We start from the raw sequence: 16772 nt of genomic DNA, 5'->3' as shown, positions 1-16772 counted from the left end.
GCGGTTTAGTTGTACGATGGTTTGATCCTTCCCCAGATACCACATTAGTATTATTAGATCCGCTAGCAGGTATCTTAGCCTGTTGCCAGACATACACAGAGTTGGACCTAAAATCATTAAGGTCCCTATGAAACTTCTTTGATTTTTTCTTCTGTGTATCTCTGTCAATCTTTTCTAGCTTCTTTTTTATACGAGTATTAAACTCTAATACTTGTTGGGTATCCTTCACATGTTCAAGCTGCATACGAAATTCATTAATTTTACCCTCCAAGATGGACATTTTCTTACGTTTACGAGCCAGGACCAAATCTTGCAATTTAAAACCCATATTGGTAAAAAACTCATACCATTCTTGCATTGATTCTGGGTCATCTAGTCCATCCTGGGGAGCTACCTCCCATCTCAAACTTCTAACTAAAATTTTCTCTTTAATATACTGCTCGAATGTGCAGATGTCCCACCAAGTGCGGACCTGTTTTTCTAGCACATTTCCTAAAGCAGTCAGTATCCCATTGATATTAGATTGTGCAGTAGCCTGCTCATTGATTGCAAAAATGGCATTGATATCAATCGTTCTACTACTTAGGAACTGGAGGGCATCCATGGCTGCCAAGGAATACAACTGAAAGATGAGAAAAAATAGCGTTTCACCAGGCCTGCAGAAACCACTACTCAGCGCCAAACACCCAAAAGAGCCCAAGATGTAGATAGAATTAAAAAGAATAATTAAAAGTGGTTACCATAAATACACATCAGTAAACACTTACAAACTGAAAGTAAATGATTGAACTCTACTGTGTCTGTCTAGGCAGAGAGACAATCTAATAAGCAGCAGCTGTCTCATACCAAAAGAACCAGGTAAAAAATACAAATAAAAACAGTGTTATAAAATAATCCACATTTAGACTAAATTACTACACTAGACAGCGCTAATGTTGAGCAATTGAAACTTGTGGCCAACAACACATAGGGACAGTCTTATAACAGAAAAGAGTCCTTTAAAAAAATCCCTTATAAAGGGAAGTGATGAAAAGTCCAGGGTGTAAATCAGAAAATCTACAGGTAATCTTTAAGAGAAAATCCTCCAGGCTGGGGGTAATAAGAGGTCGGAGAGATCCAGTTGCCCTACTGGTACCTCTGCCACTCCCACTAGGGGGGAGGCTACTTACGCTGGAAGGGAAGACAGGACAAGAGAACCCTATCAGCCACGTAATCACTTACCTAGTGGTAATAACTACCAAGTCCCTGTGTATAACAGATTTGATCCTTTGAGAGATATTGGAGAAAGAGCTGCTGAATCCTCACCCCGTCCTTTTTTAGGGAGAGGGAGAGGCTGGCAGAGACGAGGCCGGGGGAACTCTTACCGAAGGGGGAGACCTCCAGGCCAGGGTTGGGGGAGGCAGGATCATCATGCACCTCCACGGAGGGAGCGCCCGTGGCGGGAGGACGAGTACCCCTATTACCCCAATCAATGGAGAGAAGAACAAGGGGCTGTAGGGCAGGGAGAAGGGCCCAGAAAAAGAAGGAGAGAGCAGGAATAGGAGGCATTTTTAATTTGAGTAATGTGATTTTATCACACAAAGAAACGAATATTTTGCATTTAGGTCTAAAGTGTGGTCTGAAAAGACCAGTTAGCAAGTTCGATGTATTTATTGATGTTCATAAGTACATAAGGAAAATTAATATTAAAAAATATTTTCTCAACAAAGCACCACGGCCGTCTGCAATTAATGAGTTAGGTCCAGTGGACAGTGGGCTTAAGAATAGGTCCCTGTTCAACCCCCCAAATAGCGCCAACCAGCATATTGAGGTCTTTAAGGGACTGGTTCTGCGTGACCTAGAACAGTTGGTACCAAAAAAGAATGTTAATCCACAGCATATTATGGATGGGATCTCCTTGCTTGAGAAAAGGAAGGAGATTGTTATCAGGCCAGCAGACAAGGGGGGGGGGGGGGGGGGTAGTTGTTTTGAATAAGGACTTCTATGTGAATCAGCTCACTGAGATGCTAAGTGATGATCAAACATATGTGAGATTATCTAAAGACCCCTCAGGACAGTATGAGAAGGATCTTAGGAACTTGGTTGAAATGGGTTTTTCGATGGGGGTTCTGTCTAACAAAGAAAGAAGGTACCTTGTACCAAGTGATAGCAGAATCCCCACGATTTATACCTTGCCCAAAATCCACAAGGATCTGAACCAACCTCCAGGGAGACCCATAGTCAATGGTATTGGTTCCATCACATCTCGGATGGGACAGTACCTTGACCACTTCCTTCAGGCGAGTGTTATGCGCACTAAGGCGTATTTAAGAGACACTAAGAGTCTCTTGCAGATTCTGCAACAGGTGGATCTAACTGGCAAACAAGAGTTATACCTTGTAACGGCTGACGTAGCATCTCTCTATTCTGTCATACAGCATGACGATGCTCTTTTAGCCCTTAATTGGGCTTTAAGCCAGCGAGATGACCTGCCACATAATCAGAAAGTGTTCATCAGAAATGCATTAGACTTTTGTCTTAGCCATAACTTCTTCTGGTTCAATGGGCATTTTTTCTCCCAGCGTAAAGGTGTTGCGATGGGGGCAAAATTTGCCCCGAGCATAGCAAATTTGTTTATGGGGGAATGGGAAGACAAAAAGATATTCTCCACTACCCGTACTCAACTGTTACTATACAAAAGGTATATAGACGATTCGTTTTTTATTTGGGAAGGGTCTAGCGACAGTTTACATGAATTCCTCCAGGAGCTTAATTCCAATAACAACAACATCAGACTAACCAGTGAGTTTAGTCAAAATGACATACACTTCTTGGACCTAAACATCTTTAGGCAAGGTGATGGATTGGGCACTAGAGTGTATTTTAAACCTACAGATTCCAACAGCTATCTGCCTATCAATAGTGGACATCACCCTAAGTGGCTGAAAAATATACCCAAGGGTCAGCTGACTAGGGTAAAAAGAAACTGTTCCAATGATGCAGACTTTTTAAGACAGGCCCAAGTTGTTAGAAAAAAGTTTGTGGAAAAAGGATATGTGGGGGAGGTTTTGGACTCCACCATTCATGAATTGGCCATGCGACCCAGAGACTCTTTTCTGATGGATCGGCCTAAGATCCAAAATAACGAAGGTCATGAATGGAGCTTCCTATCAGGGTTCCACTCCCAATTTAGGGAGGTGGAAGACATCTTTAATGCCCATTGGCATGTGTTATGTATGGATAAAACACTAGGTCCATCTCTACCATGTAGACCGAAATTCATTTACAGAAGGGCTCACAGCTTTGCTGATAAGATAGTGCGAAAGGTGCTGGACCCCCCTCCCAGGCCTTTAACCTTCTGGAATAAAAAAGGATTCTATAGCTGTAGGAGATGTCGGGCATGTAGGGAAGTGGGTAGACCAATGAGAGCTTTAGAAAGTTTCACATCCCCTTCCAACGGTAGAGAATTCAGTATTAATGAATTTATTACGTGCAATACGGCTTACGTGGTATACGCTATGCAATGCCCCTGCGGTCTTATGTATATAGGACGCACAAAAAGGCTTCTGAGGGTCAGGATTGCAGAACACATAGCGAACATAAAGATTGGCTTTAAAGACCACAATGTATCACTCCACTTTAAACTTAAACATAACCAAGATCCCTCAGGCCTCAAATTTTGGGGTATAGATCATCTGAGGCCAAAGTGGAGAGGGTCCAATCTGATCCGTGATCTGTCAAGAAGAGAGACCCAGTGGATCTTCCTGGCTGACACTTTGGCACCACGGGGACTTAATGTGGACCTGGATATCAACTGCTTTATAAGCGACTATTAATGTTTGTGATTTACGGTTGACTTTTTAGTTCTATTAGCAGTTTGATTTTGTGTTAGTGAGGTTATAGTGGCCTATGTCTTTATGTTATATGATCTACCTTTATATAGTTCATATGATCACCTGATCCTTATTGGGAGATTGGTGTTTATCCCATTCTATTTTAGTATGCGATTTTTCGATCTACCTATTATGCGATTTTTTCGACCGGCTTATATAGCTCGGCTTCTCTCTTGCTTCTCCTTATGACATAAGTTTTGTCTCCATGCAGTCATGCAGAGTGGATAAGTATTTGATTCTCATATGGAGATTGTGATTAAGTCTACGTCCATTTTTATGCGATTTCCTGGTCACTCTGTTTATGACGTATCTCTGCGTTTTTTTGATTGGAATTTCTAATTTGAGGTTGGCTCCTAAATAATTAGATTTAGATTTATTTTATCTTCATAACTATTCAATTTTGAATTTATATGCGATTTTTAGTCTTGTGCGATTTGTTGCCTCTCTATTTTTATATTTATATTTATTTTTGTTCTTATTTTTAATTGATTAATTTAAATATTAATTTAAATATTTGCTGGTTTTGGTGTAACTATTAAGGCTAGCATGATTTTTGTAAGTTGGGGCTTTTGATTGCGTGTATGGCCCCTCTTTATGCCTATCTAATAGAAGTTTGTAATGTATGCGCATAAAATATAGGAAGATCAGGGATTTAATTGATTGAGGTCTCTCCTCTACATCTATATTCTTAATGTGCATATTAATTGGTATTCAATTTTATGTCAATGATTGTGCCATGTATCAATGTTATATATTTAATGCGGTTTTGGAGTGAACACTTGCTGCCTATGATTAGTAATCCATAATGTTGAGATACATATGTGGACGCCATTTGATCAATATATTCTGATCAAGGTTGTTTGTGCCTACTCCACAATCATGGTCTATTTTATTGGATTGGTGCAGTGCCGGTTGTGTCCCTGCATGCCGCTTACACTAAGCTGTCAATGAAGCTGATGCCGGTGATGTGCATTCGCTGTCCCCGCAGTTTCGTTTTGATTGGCTGAGCGGCATGTGAGGGGTGTATATAAACTGGCCATTACGTCGTATGACCACGCCCTCTGTTGAAGTCAAATGATATGACGAAACGCGTCAGGGCGTGGCCAATACGACGCCGGAAGTGACGTGTGCGCTCCACCTGGATCACCTGCACAACCAGGAAGTATCGTTGTCTTCCTGAGTAGCGGCGTTGACGGCTCTGGGTGAAGTGTACACACTATCTGCCTGTTTGATTGCTTGTTTTATATTTTATCTGATGTACGTATATTTATTGAAGGGGGGTTTGTGTCTGTATACAAGGGGTTTGAATCATTAAATAGGATTACGCTATGTGCATCTCTTTTTTGTTCTTTGATTCATTATGAGCCCTGCTAGCCTGTGACCCTGTTTATAGTGATGATGACAACGTACTATCGCTGAAGGCTTTATTACTCCCCTTGTCTGGTGAGTTTAACCCCCTAGGGGGTGAGTGCTTGTCACCGGGTGGATTTTACAAGTGATCGGTGGAAGGTGCATGTGGAGGATTTTCTCTTAAAGATTACCTGTAGATTTTCTGATTTACACCCTGGACTTTTCATCACTTCCCTTTATAAGGGATTTTTTTAAAGGACTCTTTTCTGTTATAAGACTGTCCCTATGTGTTGTTGGCCACAAGTTTCAATTGCTCAACATTAGCGCTGTCTAGTGTAGTAATTTAGTCTAAATGTGGATTATTTTATAACACTGTTTTTATTTGTATTTTTTACCTGGTTCTTTTGGTATGAGACAGCTGCTGCTTATTAGATTGTCTCTCTGCCTAGACAGACACAGTAGAGTTCAATCATTTACTTTCAGTTTGTAAGTGTTTACTGATGTGTATTTATGGTAACCACTTTTAATTATTCTTTTTAATTCTATCTACATCTTGGGCTCTTTTGGGTGTTTGGCGCTGAGTAGTGGTTTCTGCAGGCCTGGTGAAACGCTATTTTTTCTCATCAGTGAGTGTATTATATTCAGTCTAGTTTTACCTTGATTCATACTCTGTATTTTCCACATTCTTATAGTATGTCTGGATTTACAGCTTTGGATTTTCTTTTCTCACCTGGAAACCTTAGTGCCTAGATGACTATTGTTGATAACATTAATTCCATCGTTTCTATCCATATGGTTTTCTTGGTAGAGTCCTGAAGTGGTTTATCATTGCCTTCAGTGCACTTTGAGTTGATGTCTTTGTTGTTGTCTTCTCTGTGATCATCCACCATTGATATTTTCCTATATTGCTGTTGCCCGAAATAGGTGGTAGGTTATAGTTTGGCTTCTCTGGTTGCATAGTTTTTTACTTCCCTTGCATTGACAAGGCACCTTACTGTAAGACGGCCATCATTCATACCCGTGCTCTATTTTGATAGCAGGCATACAGAGAGACCAATCACATGGTGGTCATAGGTGTGCGCAGCCTCTTGCATTAGGGTGTGCACCCCAAAGCTCAAATACATATGCATGTGTGTATGTACTGATGGTGTCAGTGGGGCAGTGAGCAGTGTAATTTTGTTTATTTTAGTTTTAAAAAAATAATTTTCTTTTATAACAGTTTTTTGGGGGATGAAATATCAGTGGTCTAAGCAGGGGGGAATATGCACCACACAAGGTGATTAGGGTGTGCCCAGGCACACCTGGCACACCCTGTGCGCACGCCTATGATGGTGGTGATTGGAGATACTCATAGGTGGGGCCTGACTGGTATAACTGAGAATTGAATAAACACACAGGGATACTTCAAGCGGAACTACACTGCATCTGAGCACCAGAAACCAAAAATGCTATTTAATTCATTTTTCATATTCAAAGCAAACTCACCCATCCATGCATGTCTCCATGATTTATTTTGCTGAGAAATCACTTTGAAAAACACTCCCCTGGCATTTCTGGCCACGGATATCTAAAGTAAGGGCTAGGCCTGGAAACCAGGAAGTAACTAAAGAAATGTAAAAAAAAAAAGTTTAGCACAAGTAAATATGATCTACAGTACTTTCCTATCTACTTACTAATGCCAGCAGCATAAGGATTACAAATAGTCAATGATTGAGAGAATGAAAGTTGTTGTAAACCTTCTATTTTTTTAAAATAAAAATAACAAGCATACCTATACTTACCTGATCTGTGCAATAGTTGGACACAGAGCAGCCCTGACCCTCTTCTTTTGGGTTCCCCTGCTCCAAGCCCCTCCTCTTCATTGGGTGGCCCCACGGAAAGCCACTTTCCTTAGGGGCACCTGTGCGGGCTCCATTAACACAGACAGCAGGACTTTGCCCCTTCCCTTGCTCCCGTATCACAGGATTTGATTGATAGCAGCGGGAGCAAATGGCTCTTGCTGCTATCAATTTGTCCAATGAGGAGAGAGACAGCAGCTGGAGCCGCTGCCCTCGTGCAGATCGCTGGATTAAATTGAGCTCAAGTAATAATAAGGGGGGTGTCTGGGGGGACCTGCAGCATGGTGTGAATTGTAGCAGCAAGAAACTTCTGATTCCTGCTGCAGCACTGAGCATACAGGTGCGACTGCAGGCCACCGGCAGCTCTTTGCACAGCCAGTGATTACCTGAAGTCATAACTGCTGGACGCACTTTGTAATCAGGTAATCACTGGCTGTATAGACAGAAGCGAATAGCTGCGGCCGCCCGCGACCTGTCATAGTGAATGGGGCTAGTGTGCGCCCCCTACCTGCTCAGAACTGCAGCAGGAGTCAGATGTTTCCTGCTACTACAATTTGCTTAAACTGCCGGTGTGAATGTAGCACTACATATGTTGAAGGTCATATACTTCTTTAGGCAGTAGAGGAAACTGTCTACCCACAAGGCACTTTCCAAATCGTAGGCTTGCGCACAGGGTGTGCACCTAGGCATACCCTAAGGACCGAATCAACATTAGCATTATTGCTCTGTGTGCCAGCAGGAAGATAGTATCTCCCTCTTACTGACTCTGCCATAAGAGAAGTGCTTATGCACTTCTCTTTCACTGTGCAGGCAGGGAGATCAATGTGCCAGGCCATATATATGCAGACACACACACATGTATTTTTGAGCTTTAGGGTGCATACCCTAATGCAAAAGGCTGCGCACACCTATGTTCCAAACAGTAATATATCAGTACCTTACATACCACTAGAATGGCAGAGGAACACATTCCTAGGAGAAGGCTATAGCTTGTTCACACTGCAATCCCCAAATATCCCTGCAGATATCTGACTGCCAGTGATAGACTCTTTCTGGAAGCTGACAGAGGAGACACCATGTAAGGGGAAACTGACTGTTTTCCTCCTCAACAGATACCTCACCCTAATGCTGCTCTTATTTTCTCCTTATCCAGTGGGGGCTTTGTCCCCATCTTGCTCCCAAACTGTGGGCCCATAGAATGATGCAGAATTCCACTATTTATGCAATGCTCATTCAAGATGGCTGCTCAAATCCTGTGGGATTTTGGAATCCAATAGGATTGGAGGATACAGTATACTGCACAGTGGCGGATAGTGCTCAATATTTTTGGGGAAGCGGCAAACCAACGCCACCAACGTGAAGGGCCTCCTTACCTTAGAAGTCAAATGAGGAGTCCACCCGGGATGACACTGTGCTCTCCCCTCCTCCTCCCTCCACTGCCCGAAACAGAGTGCTGGATGTGGTTGCGAGTGAGCCGTCCATGGAGACCGGCTGAACAGGAAGTGGAACCTGAGACTCCCTGGCCAATTGGGTCACAGGACCCAAGGCCGATTCCCGATTGGCTGGAGGAGAATCAGGAAGACAATAGCGAATAATAATTTGCTATTGTCACACAAGTGGGTGGGCTCGGGGGCTCAGTGCTTTGCGCGCTGAGCCCACCCTTTTTTGAAGCCAATTAGAGCCTCAGGCTCTAATCATGTGCTTCAAAAAAAAAAACCATTGGAATCCATGCATCCAGCTCCCTGCATGTAGATTAGGGGACCGGACGTATGGATGGGGGGCGGTGCCTGCCTTCATATCAATCTCTCAGAAATTTGTGATGTGCAGAGACTCCCCGTGGCCCAAGACATGCCTAAACTTGATTCAGTTGAGATTGAAACACTTTCATACCGAGAAGACCAAAGTGACAATCATAATCTAAGATATTTAGATATTTGGTAGTTTTGGTTATATTTTAGCTTCCAAAGTTCTGGCTATAGTGGTGGAAATTCTGCCTCAACAGTGCAGTGAAAACTGAGCCCTCAAACACCGCCAATCGCTCAGTTCTCCCCTCCGCTCTGAGCAGAGAGCTGTGATTGTCCGTCACTGGCATTTTTTTTTTTTGCTCTGGCCTCCAGAGCTCACTGGAGCGCTGGTCTGGGAAGCGGACGGGGAAGTGTCTGGCTCAGGCTGCCAGCAGACCACTGAGATCTGTTATAAGAACAATAATCCCTGTCCACCATTTTTTATTATCTTTCATTGCTAATAGACTTTGCTTTTTGCACTGCCTCATGAAATGTATGTGATGAATTGACTTTATTTGAACTCTTTTTTCTCCGGTTTAGGCTTCTGGGCAGATACTGACCATATAGTTGGGATCTTTCCCGAGCCTGAACCGGCTGAGTGACATCAGCCGACAGCAGGCTTTAGCCTCAGCTGCACTGAACATGAATGGACAAGAGACAGAGACTCCTCTCCATTCATAAACTGAAGTATCGTAAACAGTTTACGATGCTCATTTATGAATGGACAGAGTCCGTGATCAGTGTGCATTCGGAAAAGGAAGGAGCCGGTAAATTACATATTTAACGGCTCCTTCCTCCGCTTTCCATCCTGAAAGATCTGGGATGGGGGAGGAGCACACAGAAGGGGATTGGAGGAGGATGGGGGGGGACCAGAGGAGCCCACAGAGGAACACAGAGGAGAACACAGAGGGGAGCCGGAGGAGAATACAGGGGACACTCAGGGATGATCAGTGCAGCGGCGGGGGAAGTTATATTCACTGATCTCCCCGTGTAGCTTTCTATAAAGCAGCTGAAAGCCGCGGAGGAGAGAGGAGGAGAAGCGGCTGTGAGCTGCTTTACTGAAGGCCACACAGGGAGATCGGTGATTGTAACTTCACCCGCCGTCGCACCGATTGTTCCTGAGTGTCCAGGTATCGGACTAGGCATCGGGAGCATTTGCATGAGTACAAGTCTTCCTGCAAATACTTTGTATCTGGACCGATACCGATACTAGCATCAGTATTGGGACAACCCTAGTAGACTCATCTGTCAAACCAGCCCTCCAGCGCTGCACTGTCACCACTTCAGTTGGTCCTGAGTGCATTCATGTTCTCCCAGTCTTCTTTCTGTGTACATTCTCTCCGGCCACTTGAATGGCTAGGCTGCTATGGCGTCACTCCCACGTATGCGCATGGAAGTCACTTCATAACGGCACCGAGTTGGCGTTGTACATGTGATCTGAGCTGCGAATGCGCGGCTCAGATTACATTACCGCTGACATTTTGAAAAAAAATCTTTGACCTCAATAAAATTTTACTAACCTCATTACATGACTGGAAATGTAACAGTAAATATCACTTTTCATCCTTCACGTCTTACTGACAGATCAGTAAAGGGCTTAGCCACCCCTTCTTCACAACCTTCCAAAACTTTTTCAGTTCTAATCCAAATTGTTTTCATACTTGAACAGAACATAATAGCTGAACGTTGATAGTAAATATGAAGAATCACCCCAGTGGTGTTATGTTTTTGATAATCTGTTATAAGAACAATAATCCCTGTCCACCATTTTTCATTATCTTTCATTGCTAATAGACTTTGCTTTTTGCACTGCCTCATGAAATGTATGTGATGAATTGACTTTATTTGAACTCTTTTTTCTTCCCAGGGGGTGGTGGAAAGCGGAAGGGGAAGAGTAAGAAGTGGAAGGAAATTCTGAGGTTTCCGCACATCAGCCAGTGTGAGGAACTCCGGCGAAGTATAGGTGAGCCTCCCACTGTGGGTTCTCTAGTGAATGTAGGTAACTAAGGCTAGGTTCACTTTAGAAATGGAAGAGAAATATGGCACACCGAGAAGGGAAAACCAATGATGATTAAACAATCTATAATTGTAATTGACAGTCCTATATAAGTCCTAAAAACAATCCAATAAGGAAAGTCCAGACTCATAGACCCAGTGGCAGCCTGCTACAGGAGCTAGAGGCAACTCTGCATGTGAAGAAACAAGAAGAAAACAAGCAACACCATCTGATAGCGCTGCTTGTTTTCTTCTAGGTTCACATTAGCCTGCACTATAAAACGCAGGTCAGTGTTGCCAGGGAGCACCTTGAGGAGCCTCACATTGCTTGATTTTTTTCAACTTTATTTGAAGTGTCATATTGGTAATGGTGTGTTTCGGTGCCATCTAATGCAGTGCGGTAAAATGCAGACATGCTGTGTTTTTACACACAGTAATGCATCGCACATCACACATCACACATCACACAAAACAATTGTTTTTTATGTGCCCTAATGGGGACCTGCATTTTTTTGCACTGGACAAATGCAGGTCACCATTAGGGCACATAAAAAACACAAAAAAGCCCTGGGGACCCCAGGATACGAGAGACCTTCTCCATAGCCTTCTCCATACATAGATCAATGTCATTTTATATTGGAAATTAATATTGAAATGTATGTAGTTTTACACTGCATTCATTTGTAGGAATAATGCAGCTGTAATCTGACATCCTCTCACTGTATATGAATGATGTAAAGAGACAATATGGAAGCTGCTGACCCCCTTGTGAAATTGCTGGTTGCCTGGCTTATGATGTTGATTCAGTGGCATCAATGCTTGGCTGAACTAGAAACATTATGCAGATCAGGTCTTCCCTCTGATGTGTTAAGTAGGATGCTTCTTCGAGGTCGGTGATTGTAAAATCAAGAGACTGCCAGGCAGCCTAGCATTGTTGGGAGGTCAGCAATAGAACCCATAGAACCCCCTTCATTCCTCTCAGTACAGGTTTCACCTAATGTGATCACATCGTTGTATAATATTCTGTGTACTGTCAATGTTGATCTATAAGGCAATCGTAAAAATGATGACTGTCTTATAGAAAAAGATTATTATAATCTGTGTGAGAAGCAGCCAATTGGGAGGTTCCTCTTTCGCCAATTCTGTCAGACGCAGTTAGAGCTCCAGTGTCTCATCGACTTCCTGGATACTGTGGTAAGACAAATTGAATGCATCCACTCTATTAGTCATTTATTTTCCACCATCCCTCTGTCATTTGCCTCTCCATCCATCTTTTCATTGTACTCCTCTTACTCTCCATCACACTCCTTCTACCCTTCATCCACCATCACACTCCTCTTATCCTCCACCCCCTGTCCTTCCATCACTCTCCTTCCACCTTTCATCCACCATCCCTCCATCACACTGCTCTTATCCTCCACCCCCTGTCCTTCCATCACACTCCTTCTACCCTCCCTCACACTGCTTTTACATTCCATCCCCCATCCCTCAATCACACTCCTCTTATCATTCACCCCTGTCCATCCACCACACTCCTTCTACCTCCATCCACCTTCCCTCCATTACACTGCTTTTACATTCCATCCATCACACTCCTGTTACCCTCCATCCACAGTTCCTCAATCACACTCCTCTTATCCTCGATCTTCTATCCGTTCGTCACAATCATCTTACACTGGATCCCCTATCCAGCTATCAGTGTCCTCTCAACCTCTCTTCTCCATCCCTTCATCAGACTCCTATTACCCTCAATTTCCCATCCCTTTATCACATTCTTCTTACCATTTGTTCTTCATCACATTCCTCTCATCCTCAATCCTCCATCCCTTCATCACACTCCTCTTACCCTCCATCCACTATCAGTCCATTGCACTTCTCCTATCTTTCATCTCTCCACTGAACTCCTCTTACCTTTCATCCATTATTCCTTCATTGCACTCCTCTTACCTTTCATCCATTATCCCTCTATTGTACTCCCCTTACCCTTCATCCATTATTCCTTCATTGCACTCCTCTTACCTTTTATCCATTATCCCTCTATTGCACTCCCCTTACCGTTCATCCAACATCTCACCATCCCTTCACTACACACTTCTAACGCAGCATTCTTCTGTATTCTCTTGTATCTCTTTTCCACTCTTCTACTTTTTCATACCTTTTCATCCCTATATCATGGCCTCTTGAATTTTATTTCCATGATCAAATTGGTCTGTATGGCTCATTATTATCATCTGTTTGGTTTCCTCTCCAGGCAGAGTATGAAGTTACACCTGATGAAAAACTAGGAGAAAAGGGAAGGGAGATTATTCTGAAGTTCCTCACCCCAGAGGTAAATTGGCAGCTTAGCTGACGTACTTGCTGCAGACAAGACTTGTTATGTCCACGGCTGACTCTTGGAAGATGTCTATAAGAGGACAGGATAACCTGATTGTGTGTTTTCTTTTGAAAGAAGCTTCTGATCTGGTGGCTGTGATGCCCACAGTTCTTATCACAAAATCCCTCATAAATAAGGTCCAGAGAGGTCCATGTGATAACCATAGTGCTGTAGTGGGACAAATTTAAAACAATGAATGTGAAATCAGTATGGTCCATTTTGTGTTCCCTACTGCAAGACATCATCTACATGAATCCAAAGCCAGGCTTGATGATCTTTAGTCACTAGACATTAGCTATGTGTCCTGCAGTTACACAGTTTAGGATGTTTTCATGTAAATAAGTCTGCGGCTACTTACAGCTCCAGACATGGAAGAATTTAGTACAGATATTTGGACTGCTCTTAGCTTTGTCTGTACCTTACAGGCAAATGACGGAAAGATGTGCTGGTATCATTGGCTAGAGTAAGTTTGGTATGAAAAGAGTATCCTAAAGATGCAGATTAATAAAATTTGGATGAAAAGGGCTCTAACAATTTAAAATAATGGATCAGGTAACACTGGTACAAGGATGGCGGGGACCGCAGTGCAGGCACGATACAGCACACATAGAAGGTATGATGCAAGAAATATGATGAAAGAGCAGCAAAAAGCAATTCCCATGATCCATAGGGTAGGAAGATATGTATTATTGCCTGTGACCTACTGGCTGGAGAAGAAAGAGTATGGCCAAAATATGTTATAAATTGATGTATGCTTTGAAATTCTGTCAGTAATTCCGCAACTTGGTTTTCTTTTCTGCAGTCTCCAGTTTATGTTTCTGAAGTGGGACAGGATATTGTACATCAGATGGAAGAGAAACTGGAAATCTGCCCATACAAAGAGCTTTTCTCTAACTGTGCCAAGTAAGTGCCATTATATCAGCAGCGGGAGAGTGATTAGTGGGGGAGAGATTGGAGGGGTTGGATGTACAGCAAGGAGGAGTGATTGGTGGGGTTGGATATATGGCAGTGGGGACGGGTTGGTGGGGTTGGATGTACAGCAGTAGGGGAGGGATTGGTGGGGCTGACTGTACAGCAGTGAGGGATAGATTGGTGGGGCTATTTGTATGGCAGTGGGGGGGAGGGATTGTTGAGGTTGGATGTACTGGAGTGGGAGAACAGATTGATGGGGCTGGATGTCTGGCATTGGGTGAGTGATTGGTGCAGTTGGATGTATGGCAGTGATGGAGGGATTGGTGGGACTGGCTGTACAGCATTGAGGGACAGAGTGGTGGGACTAAATGTAGGACAGTGGGCAAGGAATTGATGGGGTTGGATGTACAGTAGTGAGGGAAGGATTGGTGGGGTTGGATGTAGAGTTGTGGGGGAAGGATTAGTGGAGTTGGATGTACAGTATTGGGAGAAGGATTGGTGGAGTTGGATGTACAGTACTGGGAGAAGGATTGGTGGGGCTGGATGTACAGCAGTGGGGGGGCGGATAGGTGGGGCTGGATGTATGGCAGTGGAGAAGGAATTGTTAGAGCTCAATGTATGCCAGTAGGTCAGTGATTGCTGTCACTGGAGGTTCAGCAGTGGTGGATGGAAATGGAGGGACTGGATGCTTGGCAGTAGGGGAGGGATTGATGAGGTAGGATGTACGTCAGTGGGGAAATGGATTTGTCTGGCTGAATGTATAGCAGTAGGGGTGGAACTGGTGAGGTTGGATTTACAACAGTGGAGAAAGGAATAGTGAGGCTGTATTGCAGTGGAGGACAGATTTGGGGTCTGGTAATTGGCAGCAGGGGCAGGAATAGTGAGGCTGAATGTACGGCAGTGGGGTGAGGGTTTGGGAAGACGCATGGGCAGCCTCAGGTCACATGTACCACATTGTCACTACAGATGGCCCCTCCCACACACTGACCACCACTATAGATACCTCTTCCATACATTGTCCTATTTGAAGTGTCACATGACCTGCATTGACGCTATAGATTCCCCCTTTCTCCTAGACACTGTATATGAAATTTCACATGACCCACCCTGACATTGCAAATGGTTTCTTCCACACACAATGTTGAGTATTTAGGGCAGTGCAGCAGTGTACACTTCAGCCCCTTCTTGCATTGTTCTACTGTAGAGTACACAGATAACATTATGGGTAAAATGTTATAGATGTGGCAAACCCCAAGAGTTTTATCCTGGCAATTCAGCACTTAGGCCACTAATAATGATGATAATATTATATACTAATAATGGCAGCTGTAGTTCTGTTCTGTAAAGTGACAATGGTTTTCCAGGTCTGTCTATGATTTTCTAAGTGGAGAGCCCTTCCAGTGTTATCTGTCCAGCATGTACTTTGACCGATTCCTGCAATGGAAATGGCTGGAGAGGTAGGTGTCCTGAGTACTGTCTTCTGTGATTACCAAATCAATGTCATGATCAGTACTGAGGAGCCTTATATCTTATAGGCAGCCAGTGACAAAGAATACATTTCGTCAGTACCGAGTTCTTGGAAAAGGCGGCTTTGGAGAGGTGAGTGGTGTGACTTATCGTATCCAATGGTATTCATGGTTGGGGGAAGGGGAGGAGTAGGCATGGGCCATTTATTCTTGTATCTCACTGTTCTCACAGTAATGAGTTCATCAGAACATCACTTCATTTAAATACATATTTTTTTTTAACATGCGAGAACTTCACTTTTGAAAGACTTTTTTTGTCATGTGTCCTTATTTTAAAGATGTTTTATATCCACATTTCCACAACAGATGCCTCAAAGAACCTCACAATTATTACCAGGCAGAAGCAAACTTAAGCAATTTATTTTGTGAATTGAATCTGACATACCAAACAATGCCAAAATCAATACTGTTATTTGCAAGTAGTAAATTGTGTGTGATAGGGTGCTATAGAAACAATCTTCTAGTATCCTTACCTTCCCATGGAAATGATCTTCTAGGTCCGCCACCTTCCCATGAAACTGACCCTCTAGTCTCCCAATTGTCCCATGAAACTGACCCTCTAGGTTCCCGACCTTCTAGTGTCCCCACCCTCCCATTTAAATTACTCTTTAGTGTCCCCACATTCCCATGGAACTGAGCCTCCAGTGTCCCCACCTTCCCATGGAACTGAGCCTCCAGTGTCCCCATCTTCCCATGGAACTAAGCCTCCAGTGTCCCCATCTTCCCATGGAACTAAGCCTCTAGTGTCCCCACCTTCCCATGGAACTGACCTTTTACTGTCCCCACCTTCCCATGGAACTGACCCTCTAGTGTCTCCACCTTCCTATATGGCTCAGACACTGCAATGAGCCTCAGATACCATCAGGTACAGGTGATACAATAGGAAGTTTTAGCACAGTACATCTGCAGAATTTATCACTAAAATCTTTTAGTTTGATGAGAATCTCCTGTATTTTTACAATACTTCACACAAATATATGAACAGTCCTACCTGGAAAAGGGGGTTTGGGAGTCAGCTAACAAAATCTGTGACATTTGGGAGCCCATGTCGCTGGTGGGTGATCGGAGGGATATAGGCGGTGGAACTTTCCTTGGATTTCTTTGTGGATAGATGAGACATC

At 43.4% G+C, this 16772-nt stretch overlaps 1 protein-coding gene across 1 annotated transcript in view; it reads left to right on the top strand.

Moving 5' to 3' along the window:
- GRK5 (G protein-coupled receptor kinase 5) overlaps positions 1 to 16772 on the top strand; it is a 91141-nt gene that overhangs the window by 55776 nt on the left and 18593 nt on the right. Inside the window, exons 2-7 of the mRNA XM_073595779.1 lie at positions 10712 to 10807; positions 11921 to 12033; positions 13091 to 13168; positions 14016 to 14116; positions 15490 to 15582; positions 15661 to 15724. Coding sequence (XP_073451880.1) covers positions 10712 to 10807; positions 11921 to 12033; positions 13091 to 13168; positions 14016 to 14116; positions 15490 to 15582; positions 15661 to 15724 — 545 coding nt within the window. The remainder of the gene's footprint in view (positions 1 to 10711; positions 10808 to 11920; positions 12034 to 13090; positions 13169 to 14015; positions 14117 to 15489; positions 15583 to 15660; positions 15725 to 16772) is intronic.

Source organism: Aquarana catesbeiana, linkage group LG08 (assembly GCF_042186555.1).
Source record: "Aquarana catesbeiana isolate 2022-GZ linkage group LG08, ASM4218655v1, whole genome shotgun sequence".
Taxonomy (NCBI): domain Eukaryota; kingdom Metazoa; phylum Chordata; class Amphibia; order Anura; family Ranidae; genus Aquarana; species Aquarana catesbeiana.
The sequence above is the reverse complement of the archived record's forward strand: the minus strand, read 5'-3'. Positions and strand labels throughout refer to the sequence as shown.